At 38.7% G+C, this 12,479-nt stretch overlaps 1 protein-coding gene across 1 annotated transcript; it reads left to right on the top strand.

Moving 5' to 3' along the window:
• The first annotated feature begins 4,461 nt into the window (after window positions 1-4,461).
• Window positions 4,462-5,510, top strand: LOC147636534 (uncharacterized). The gene has a single exon (XM_086802003.1). The coding sequence runs from the start codon at window positions 4,716-4,718 to the stop codon at window positions 5,406-5,408; it is 693 nt and encodes a 230-aa protein (XP_086658129.1). The 5' UTR covers window positions 4,462-4,715; the 3' UTR covers window positions 5,409-5,510.
• The last annotated feature ends 6,969 nt before the right edge of the window (window positions 5,511-12,479 follow it).

The following is a 12,479-nucleotide window of genomic DNA, read 5'->3' as shown; positions in this document are numbered from 1 at the left end:
CAAGCAGAGTTTGAAGTATACTCATCAAGTAAGCTCTATGCACTGTCCTCTCTCTCTCTCTCTCTCTCTCTCTCTCTCTCTCTCTCTCTCTCTCTCTCTCTCTCTCTCTCTCTCTCTCTCTCTCTCTCTCTCTCTCTCTCTCTTTCTCTCTCTCTCTCTCTTTGTCTGAACGTACAATGAATTTGAGCTGAAAACAATAGTTTAGCCTGCGATAACTTTTTTGAGCCTTTAGGAGCTGCTGGTTTAGGAGTGCTATGAGAAGTCTACAGCTGAAATCTCAAGCTATTCCATCCACCACACTGATGCAGCTGCACCAAGCACATTTCTAGTCAATTGATTTTCTACAAAAATCAGTGACTTTTAGTGTTTTGAGTTGAGTTTTTTTGGCTTGGGACACTCCATCTCATCAAGGGAAACAACCTTATGTAAAGAGTTCCATCAACTTTTTCCAAAATGCTCAATTAGAACCTATAAATTTTGGCTATGCTAATCACTATAATTAAGTCTTAATCATTCAATAGAGGAGCTTGATCACACATGAAATCCCTCAACTCCCAGAACTAGTCCCCATTGGCATGTTTGTATTCCTCTTCGTAGTGCTAATAAATAATTTTGAATGAGGATACAAAGATAGTGACTCAGCGGCAATACTATGCATTTAGATTACAGATAAGAGATGATACAAATGCATGTCTTCTATGTGGTGGTGGAAGGCTATTGCAACAATACGTGGTTGATGCATATAATAGCATGGAAGAATCAAGGTTAGCATGAATATGTCATAAAATCAGCCAACTTTGCATGTAGAGGTATATCAGGGATTTGCAGATATGGTGAGTACAAGTCAAGGTGTAAGAACAATCTTTGGTGGTGCTATTGGACGTAGGATAGTTTTGTTATCTTCTTATACCAGGGGGGGCTTGATTTACAGCTGCAAACCAATGCTGATGCAAATAGCTTTCTATACATGGATTTTCCTTACAACTGGGTGTGGAATAAAGGTTCAAGAACTTGGAGTAGAAGAAAAAGTGAAAATACTATTGGTTAGTTGTATAATGTGAGCCCAACTGTAGGAGAGCAATACTTCTTACGTATTTTACTCACTCTGTGTAAGGGTTGCAAGTCATTTGAAGAGTTGGGGATAGTTAATGGGCATTTATATCCTGATTTCAAGGCAACACGTTAAGCTAAAGGTTTGTTGGATAGTGATGAGATGAGGAGTGGTATACATGTATTCGAAAGGCTGCATTCTAAAAAATAGGATCTCAATTGTGGTAGTAGTTATTTGTGGCTATTTAATGTTTTGGAAACCTATATATCCTCCTTAGATTGGAACAAGTATATTTGCTGAACTTTTTGAGGATTTCTTTCATGGTTTAAAGTCAAGATATAATAATGTCAGTGCTTGCCAAACTCTAGCAAAAAATCAAGTTTTGTTACACTTACAAAAATCTTCTTCATATCACCAGCATGGAAAATGTCTTAATGACTTTGAAGGGATGCCCCTTCCTGATGATAGATCCAATGTTGTCATAGTAACCAATGGTTTATTGATGGAAGAGATGATGTTTGAGCATGTACAACATACTAATATCGCTTTTTCAATGGCAAGAAGTCTTAACAATTGTTAGCAAAAGGCATATGACAATATTCTCAAGGCTGGTTCTAGGAAGAATGGTGGTGTTTTTTCCTTGATGGTCCTAGTAGTGGTTCTAGAGAAACCTATCTTTATAATGTATTGCTATCTCTCTACCACATGGAGAGAATCATGCTACTTTGGCATGTGCATCTTCTGGTGTAGCTGCATTGTTACTATTAGATGAATGTACTGCTTACTCACGATTCAAAATTCCATTGGTTTTGAATGCATCTAACACATGCAATATCAAGGTGAACAACCCATTAGCAGATGTACTAAAACTAGCTAAATTAATAATTTGGGATGAGGTGCCTATGACACATTGTCATACATTTGAAGAACTGGACAAGACACTTAAAGACAATGCAAAATGATAGGATTTTTTGTCATAAAATCATGCTCTTAGGTGGTGAATTTAGGCAAATCTTACCAATTGTGCTTAAGGGAGCATGCAAGGATATAGTCAATACAACATTGTGTTGCTCATATATATGAGACATGTTAAAGTTCTAAAGCTCACTCAAAATATGCGTAGCTTTCAGAGTGCTTTTGATTGCATTGGACAAGAATTCAATAAACGAATTCTAAAAATTGGAAATGTTACAATAGACATGCCGAATAATGGAGGTATGGTGGTAATTGAACAAACGAATGGTGCTTGATGGAAGCTCTTTGCAGAGTTTGCTTGAATGGGTTTATAGAGATCTTCAAAGAGTGCAATATTATGTAAGTTTCTTCAACGACCACACTATCCTTGTACCCCAAAACCAAGAGGTTGATGAGATCAACAATCTTGCCTTGAGTGTAATGGTTGGACACAAAAGGGAGTACTTTAGTGTTGATTTAGTGGCTTCTTCTACACATAACAGTATTTTGTATATAGTTGAGCACCTAAATAATTTAAATTTGGGTGGTAGTTATCCTTCCCATCGCTTTCTTTTGAAGATAAATGCCCCTATTATCTTGTTGTGCAATTTGGATCCTCGATGAGGACTGTGTAATGGGACCAGATTATATTCAAGAAATAGCACACAAAAGGGAGATAGAAGCAGAAATTATCACGGGCACTCACATTGGTGACAGGGTCTTTATCCCAAGGATAACATTCATACCAACTACATCTCACCTTCCTTTTGATATGAGGAGGAGACAATTTCCAGTGAGGCTAGCATTTGGTATGACGATAAATAATTCTCAAGGACAGACATTAAGTGTCTTGGGGCTTTACTTGGCTACCCAAGTTTTTACACATGGACAATCATATGTTGCTATGTCACGTGTCAGATCATCAGATGTAGTGAAAGTGTATGTGAGAGATAATGTGGACAATGAAAGTAGCAATGCAACTTTGGATGGAGTCTATACAATTAATGTTGTGTATAAAGAGGTTTTGGATATGGCATCCGGATGAATACAGATGACATATGTTCCCAAAAGGTAGTGAATATGATATTGACACCTTTGCTTTGCAATTGCTTTGGACTACTCATGGAGATCTTTATATGTGGCATCAACTTATGTTGTTAAAGTAAGTAAATCCAAGGTAAATTATTACGAAGATATCCAAGTATATTCAATGTGATCCTTGAGTTTGTTGTTCTTCTTTCAAAGTTGATTGAAGATTTATTTTTACCTAGACTTATTAACTATCATGTTATATGAGACAATATTCATTAGGAGAAGAATGACCAATTTCTTTAGCTTTATCATTAACACCAACGCTATTATTTCTCGTAACATTTTTTAAATGTATGCATTGTTCTGTTGTAAGTTTACAATTTCAGTAAAATTTTCCATCCTAAACATTAAAGTCTTATAATCATTAATATTAATTTTTTTGAAATATTGGTTGGGTAAGTCCACGTGATGATTACATGCATCCAAGGCAAAGGCACTCGCTTGCTTGAAGACTCTTCTGAAGGTTCGCCACAGCACTTCTCTTAACGAGATGAACAAAAGTAAAGCATAATATATATATATATATATATATATATATATATATATATATATATATATATATATGACTTCTAAATTTATTTACGTGTAGGTCAATGATGATGGAGCTCTATGGAGTGTTTTGTGCTAACTATTGGCATTTTAATGTGGCTCCTCAAGAATGATATTTTTGGTTACGATTAATTTTTTGGCTACAGTTTTTTGGGATGATTTATTCAAGTAATCATATTAGTGATACAAAGAGATGATAAATATGTGACTATTGAGTATAAATTTTGTTGTGGAGGTTGTTCTTGCTCAAGTGTTGATACAGAAGCAATGATGGATACCAGATATCTTGGGAGCAGTCTTGCTTTTGAATGGAGGAAGAAAGATGAGATTTTTTGTGCGAAAACAAGTATTCTGCTTATATAGTGTCTCACTTAAATAATGTTTGTGTATCTATGTAATTATGATGTAGGCATGTATATGTTTTTATGCATGTAAGAATATCTGTTACTTAGTCATGCCACTAGTCACAAGAAGGGAGGTTGTCCTACTTACCTACCTTGTGGAAATGTCAAAAAGAAGCGCAAAACTTTTTGTGTAGCCTACTTATTATAACGCGTGGGGCCGGGCCTGGGTTTATTGAGCAGTGATTTCTGACAAACATATGGGATGTGGAGAGTAGGCATTCTCGCTAATAGGAAAGCGACACGTGTGGTTAGAGGGGGGGTGGGTGAAGGAGCAGTCACGCGGTGGGCAAAGATCGCAGTCACGCTCAAAGAGGAGCCGTTGGCGGTAGGTGTGCCAGAAGACAAAGTGGCCTCCTCTTCTCTTGTCTTGTGCCGAGGCATAAAGCCGTTTAGGTACTCTATTTATACTAGTAGCCGAGAGTCTCAGCCTCCGAGTCACACTGGCAGTAGACCCGTGAGCAAGCGTACCTCAGCTCAGCGCACTGTGGAAGGAGAGACCCGTGAGCTACCTGGCAACTGTGGTTGCCTCAGAGAAGGAAGTCTTTTTGGCGGATTTCTCCATCTCAAAGTTCCTCCAGCTCTGTTAGAAGCTCCAGCTGCTGCTCCTGTGAGAAGCAGCCCAGCCCCCCCCCCTTTGCTCTCACGCTGTTGGCCTCATTAGTGTCATGGCGGAAATGGGCCTGCATAAGAAGACCCCCAACCCACCGACAGGAGAACGCGTGGTGGAGTTAGCCACCATTCTCCCACCCGACGTGGAGGTGAAGGAAGATGTCCCTCTCTACAAGCGCCGCAAGCTCGCCATCGCCTGCTGCGGTTGTCTCGCTGGCTTCATCGTGCTTCTGGGCATCCTCATCCTCATCCTTGCCCTCACCGTCTTCAAGGTCAAGCAGCCGGTCATCACCATCAACAATATGGTCTTGGACAGCATCCCCAACTTCAACATCTCGGACCTCGCGGACATCCACGTGAGCCTCACCTTAGACGTCGATGTCTCCGTCTACAACCCCAACCACGCCAGCTTCCGCTACACCAACAGCACCTCCTACATGTATTACCGACTGTTGCAGGTCGGGGAGGCCCCCATTCCGGCTGGTAGAGTTGGCGCAAGGGGCACTGAGAGGCTGACCACCAAGCTGAGGCTGAACGCCAGCAGCAGCCTACTCACGGAACCGCACCTCTTTTCAGACCTGGCTACGGGCAGCTTCCCCATCTCCACCACAACCCAGGTGTCGGGTCGTGTGAATGTCCTCAACGTTTTCAAGCACCACGCTAGGTCCTCTTCCTACTGCACCATGTCCATCTCGGTGTCCTCGCAATCCGTCCAAAACATGACATGTGCCTCCCATGTTAAGCTCTAAGTTTTCTTCCCCTTCTCTCTGCACAACAGGTCTTCTTTGGTTGGTTGTTGGCAGAACTCTGTATACCACTATAGTTAGTACGTTTTACTTTGCAGCTCTCAACGATGGATGCGTACTGTCTCCTCTATTTCTTTAATTACGTAGTTGCTTTCCAATTCGATTTTTTGTTGAAATCCTTGAGATTTTCCCGAATTTCATTGGAAATCCCCAGCCTTCGTAGAGGCTGCAGAGGCAACCTAACCATCAGGGGAATTCCTTTGCAAAGCTGTGGCACTGTGGCAGTGATCTATCTAACATTGTATGATATGTCAATTTCAGCTAACTGCTCTGCTTTGACGGATTTAGGGGAGTGTAAAGGTTTTGAATTCCGTGGCAGGTAGTTTAGTGGGGTGCACATCAATTTGTATTTTAGAGGGCGCTCGCTTCTGCGCTGATAAGAGCACGAAACCTCGATTGATGATTATATTTTGTCAGAAAGGAGAACTTGTGCATCATCATTAATAGAAAGAAAATTTAACTGTTCTGCGTGAACATAACTAGAAGGACAAGACTCAGCAAGATGAGATAAATTCCTTCAGTGGACTCACTTCCCCACTAAGTGGAAGGTTCAAAAACCTCCACCCCATAAACTGAGACCAATTGATTAATCTCTTATATGATTACTACCCCACCGTGGTGGGTGACCAAGTCAAACAGGATTCATGCAAAACAGCATTCAATAACTTGATTTAAGGTCCTTATCTTATGTGTATGTGGTTCCACCCACTCAATAAAAAGTCTTCTTGTTGGTAATGATTCAATGTGATTCCTTGATTGTCATTAACCAAATCAAACAATCCGTTCTTACAGTTTCTGTCATCGATATCTTTCTTAGGTCCAGTCATATGTTCACATAATGCCTCTTAAATTTTTCCAAGTTATTGATCCTGACGATAACAACTCACTTAAGGTTCTAGCCATAATCGTTCCATGTTCATCAACTCACTTAAGGTTATAGCCATAATCGTTCCATGTTCATCAACTCACTCACGCCGTCACTAAACCTGTGTACATGAAAATTCATCCCATGAATACTTTCGTATTCTTTATGCTTAGAATTTGATCATAACTTTAATATTCTTTATGCCTAGAATTTTAACTCCATGCATGCATCTAGATAAGCATCAACTTGATCATTAAGCCTACAACATCATTTCTAAAGCTTGGTGAGACATGTTTCACAAAGTATCTCAAGACCATTATGCAATAGACATAATAAGATTTAAGTAATCTTTATACGCAACCCTAAATAAACCTTTCAACCAATCTCTACGTTTTGATGAATCCATCCAATACTTCTATGTCTACACATGTATAAAGCAAGGCTATTCACAATCCTAGAGATGTACACGAAAATCATCTCTACATGATCAATTAGCCATGTTTCACCTAAGATCTATGCATAATTTTATATCTGAAATTATAAAAGAGTTACATCATTAGAAAACCCTATTCATCTACATGCATAAAATTATGTGTTTTCTATACATATCTATCATGGAATAAACTATGCATACTAGGTTTCCTAAGTATAAATGCATGCATATGCAACTCTATCTTTTATAAATGATTCCATACTTCTATAATTCACAACCCATACAAGTAAAATTTAATTACCATTTTTCATGAACTAAACAATTACCCCTTTGACCATAGTTGCGCACTAAATTACTCTATATTTATGAAATATAGATTTTCTATAACATGTATGAAAAACTAGACATAATCATAGAATACGCAACTATGGATTAATCTTTAATTTAATTAGGATCTAATTAATTAACCATTACAAAACTTAAACTTTACTCTAAATTATTCATGATCATAAATTGCCATAAAGTTATCCCTAATTATGCTTCTTGATCAAGTAAATTACTATGAACTCATTTTCGTACACCTAAAATCCCAGCCTCTAGCCTCAATTGTATGCACATTATGTTTAGGCCATGGGCTACTATTTCATTGAAAACTGCCAAAGCCATAAACCTTGTATATATGGGTAGAGATAGGATTTAGGCACACCCACTTAAGTTGGGCAGGCAGCAAAGCCCTCTTGTATATATACAACTTTTGATAATGTGAATAGGGCAATTCTATCATTTCTTCTTGTCTTGAGTTCTTGCCTTCTTGCTTACTTGATTGTAGTGTGCATACTTATGTGCGTTGTTGATGTTGTGCATGGAGTGTGCATGCTTGCTTGCTTGAGTGAGAGAGTGACTGAGCACGATTGTAGAAGAGGGTGGTTCAAGCTTCCTAGCTTAACCATTGCCTTTAGGAAGGATTTTTTAGTTGATTAGTGACTAGAGATAGGGCTTAAACAAGAGGGCTTGATACACCTCTTGGCTTCTTTAGCCTCTCCAAAAATGAACTTTCATGATCCAAGACAAGTGATTTCTTCATACTATGATTCCTTGCTAGAGAGCAAAAACGTGAACAAATGGCACCACTGTGCTAGGGATCGAGCTAGTCTTGGATGAGGTGAGGGAGTACAACTATCTTTCTATTCAATAATCTTCTAATTCTCTCCACTCCATCTTTCCCTTGGATGTAAATCCTTGGTTATGTTGAGGAAATGTATCTAGTGTAGGATTGGAGTTGCATTATGTGATTAGGAGTAGATTTGTGTGATTGGGGGTAGATTTATGTGATTAGAATAGGTTTTGGCTTCTAACTTTAACCTCTTTGGTGTTTTATGGTGCTTATTTTGTTCAATTCTTTGTCTCATGGGAGTGGTGGAATAAAGAGCAAGATCTCTCGAGTGTGATTGAAGTAATCTATCTCTCCGCTGGGTGGATTTCATCATAACTATGTGTATTAACCTTAGATTACCTAGGACATTAGTCTACATTAGCATTTTTTAAATATTTTTTTACCTAGATTACCTCAATCAAGGCATTAATCTTAGAAAGTGTTGTTAAAAAAAAATAAATTGAGTTGATAAACATGACATTGGAGTGTTGCTAAAGCAACCCTATCTTGTCCCACAAACATTCATAAAAATCCTAAAAATAAAAAATCTACATAAAACTATGTATTTTGCTATCTTGAATTTTTGGATCATCATCCAAGACCTAGATTATCTTGATTCAGATCATCACGTAAGCATCTAGATCGTTGGTCAGAGCCTAAAAATAAGTAATTTGTAGTAGCAGTTTGGTGAATGGCCTTCAATGCCACATGCTTGAGCATAAGTTATGGGGCTGAAAAAGTATCTTACATATATTCCTTGTAAGAGGGAATAAAGGTGAGTAAAGACCCCCTACAGTAACTGGAAAAAGACATCTAGTAACTGAAAAGGATGTAAAAATCAATGCCAACTGCCATCTTTAATGCGGATTTGAGATGAAAGGGATTGATCCAAGGTTCTACCAACATTGGATCAATCTGAAGGAGGATGCCATCCCTATCCGGAAATAGAGGTACCAGATGAATCCAAACTATGCCAAAAGGGTGAAACAGGAACTAGACAAGATGCTTCAATTCGGATTCATATATTCGATTGATCGGGCAACCTGGTTATCCCAATTGTGATTGTTTTCCAAAGAAAAACGAGAAGTTGTGGGTCTGTGTGGATTATTAGAAACTGAATGCTGCAACCATCTCCGATCCCTTTCCCCTACCGTTTACAGATTCCTTGCTTGATGTTGTGGCTGGCCATGAGATGCACTCCTCTGGATGGGTTAAGTCGATACAATCAAGTTCAAATGGCCCTAGAAGATTGACAAAAAATAGCTTTCATCACAGAGTGGGGAGCCTTTGCATCCAACATCATGACCTTTGGGCTCAAGAATGCTCCCGCCACATTTCAACACATATGGTCAAGGAATTTTTTGCCGATTTTTTGACCACTTTTATGTGGATATTCATTGATGATTTCAGTATTTTTGGGAAATCATCGTAGCCTGTGGACTGTCTGTTTTGTGTTGGTCGCCTGGTGTATGCTGTGCACATAACCAAAGACTCTCAGCAGGTTGATCAGGGAGGAATAAGCGGTCAATTCCCTCGACAACGAAGGTGGTTGGATGTGAGGTTTACAAATACTTCATCCCCCCTTAATGTAGGTGGTAGAAGGATTGACATTTGGACTTATATATGGGACATCTCCCCCTTGGGTGCTTGACTAGCTACTCTTAGGTGGTTAGGATTGTTTACATTTGCATCACTTCCCCTATGTGCTCTCTGGATACACTTAGTAGGTGGTAGAGCATACTTACAAACACATAGATTTACCTACTCATTTAGTGGCTTATAACATATGAATTGATTAGGTTAGGATAATCATTGTGGTAGCTCCTTTGTTTCTTAGTGCTACTGGTTGCTTGAGATCCCCTTGTTTGAACATCCCTTGTTGCTTCCTTTGCTCTCAATCTTTTGCTCTTGGCTTTAACTATGGCTTTTGACTGCTTGTCCTTACTTGTCTTGTGTCCACCTTTTGGTGTTGTCTTCTTCATTGTGCCTTTGATGTAGAATTTATCTTTGCCACTTGATTTTGATGCTTATGCTTAGTGCCTTGATTTTTTTTCCTTAAGTGCAATTTGTGCTTCATTGTATTGCTTTCATGTGTGGGTGCCATGCATGTGGTCACCTCATGCATGTGCGCTTTTTCCATGCTTAGGAGAGTTATTGATGTATCTATGATTTGCTTATGATGTGTATGCATATGTGTATACCCATTTGTGTTGACCTTGAGGATATGACCCTTCCCTAGTGAACCTTTCAATATGACTTGTTGTGTGGTCCTTGATACCATTGGGAAGGTCTTACCTGAGATGTTCTTAGGTAGTATCTACTCCTTGTACAAGTGACTATGCAATGATGGATTCATCATGCAAAAAAGCCAAATTAGTGAAAAATAAGGTTCTTAATAAACTAAAAGCAAATAAAATGAAAAACATGTGATGCAAGAGATGAGAGTGATTTTTGATGCAAATGAGTGTTTCTTCTAAACTAAAAGTAAATAAAATGAAAAACATGTAGTGCAAGAGATGAGAGTGATTTTGGATGCAAATGAGTGTTTCTTCCGAAGATGAATTAATATCCCAATTAGAGATTTGAAAGATCAATTATTCCTAATTTTTTGCTAAAATTACTGATTTGGGCTTAATGATAATGACTAGTAGGTTGCACAAGAGCTCACATCGTTGGAAGCTGGACCATCCCCACGATCTTAAAGCCCGAATTATCAAAAAGATGGATCATCTGCAATTTGGGAGCCCATTCATCTCTCCATCGTCGACATGGTTGGATTGCAACCCACACTACGCACATGTGCACACACATAAAAGAAATATCACAAAAATATTAGGAAAAAACTTGAAAAATAGTGGTTTGAAATTGAAGGGAAAAACTGAGAAGTGAATTTTCTGGGTAAATCTAGATGCCTCACACCTTGACTGAGAGATCAAAGGAAGTTGCCACTTCTATGACTTAAAATTGATAACGGGATAAGAAGCGGTACTACACGAGTAAGGGCATTTCCATCTCTTTCCCTCTTTTAGAGCTACAAGTAGACAAAAAACCCATTATCTTAAATTGAGGCATCCTCCTAGGTGAAGGAAGAAGACTATATTATGTGTAGTTAATGTAGTTAACTGAGTTTTTGTAAGAAGTCATCTCTTCCAAGAAGAAAAAGCTAAAATATCGAGTTTGCAGAGCTCGCCTCTCCCAAAGAGCAGCTTGCATCGAGACCATAAATGGATTTAAGATTCAAGGCTACATAAATGGTAGCATACTCAAAACGTAATATAGACCCTGAAAACAAGACATGTTGGAACAATCATATAAAAAGAAATAAGAAAAGCTAAAACAAGAAAGACTCAAGAAGGAAGTACATGAGAAAGCTAGAATTATCCCATAAAGTGAGCCCAAGGTAACCCATGTACCACCTCATATAAAAAGATGTCATTTTCAAGCAATAAAATATGAAGCAATCTCTCAATCCTCTTTATGAGTAAAAGTCTCAATCTTGTAATTGTGATGGACTCTAAAGCTTAATTAGTTTAGCCTATTCATCATTATGATTTAACTTAGGTATCATATACCTTAGCTTAGCACTAATCACATTATAATTAGTGTAGGATTAATTCACTCTCACCATAGCCATGTCTAGGATACCCATGTTTCTCAACACACATAAGTACCATCGTCATTTGTAACATTCTCCCAGAACCTAAAAGTCAAGCTACACTAGGTGTGGACTCACCCTCGTTCATTGTAGTATCACAAATAGCACTAGTCCTCAATGAGTCTCAGGAATAACCAGTCAATACAAAGGTGGATCATGACGAGTCACAACTCTAGTTCTTGGATGAGTAGGGGCTCGAAAGATTCTAAAACACGATCTAACTCCTTGATGATATGAGGTACCCTAGTAATTTGAACAATGGGGGATCTACTGAGCCATCTCAAAAAAGAAGAAATTTTATAAGGTTCCATTCCATTTTCTAATTTGGCCAGCCAAACATTTACACTAACTAAATCTTTACTCTACTCCTCACTCTAATCTCTTAAAGAAATAGCATAGGCTCTCATACACCAGCTGTGAGGACCCCTACCCCCTATATGCTATATAATATATCTTCCCAAAGCATGACAATGATGTATACATGTATTGGATAGAGTGTCCCACACCTAGGGCATCATACACATTGACCTAGTATTTGGCTAACTAGCAGCATATGTCCCATATCTACCGGAAAGACCTTTGCTCCAGGAAATGCATGTGACTCCTCGTATGTGGGGTCCCTTCATGATTCTCACAAGTAAGAGATAATTGGTGACTTTGTACAATATGTACAGCACTCTCCGACAATGATCATGAAGCAGACAACCTCTAGTCCTCTGGATTGACTCCAACATTTCTTAGAGTATAATTTCTCGATTTTTCCCAATTTTCTAAGCTTTTTCAAACAGAATTCAGGTTTTGTTGGAAAGAACCTAGTTATCCGGGTCCAACTTGCCATCTATTTCTTCTCAGTGGTGTATCCAATTTCTACTTCAACCCGATCCATAGGCACAGCCTAGACCCCATCC

This window comes from Cibotium barometz, chromosome 8 (assembly GCF_041138505.1).
Source record: "Cibotium barometz isolate CiBa-2024 chromosome 8, ASM4113850v1, whole genome shotgun sequence".
Classification (NCBI taxonomy): Eukaryota; Viridiplantae; Streptophyta; class Polypodiopsida; order Cyatheales; family Cibotiaceae; genus Cibotium; species Cibotium barometz.
This window is presented reverse-complemented; position numbering and strand designations above follow the sequence as displayed.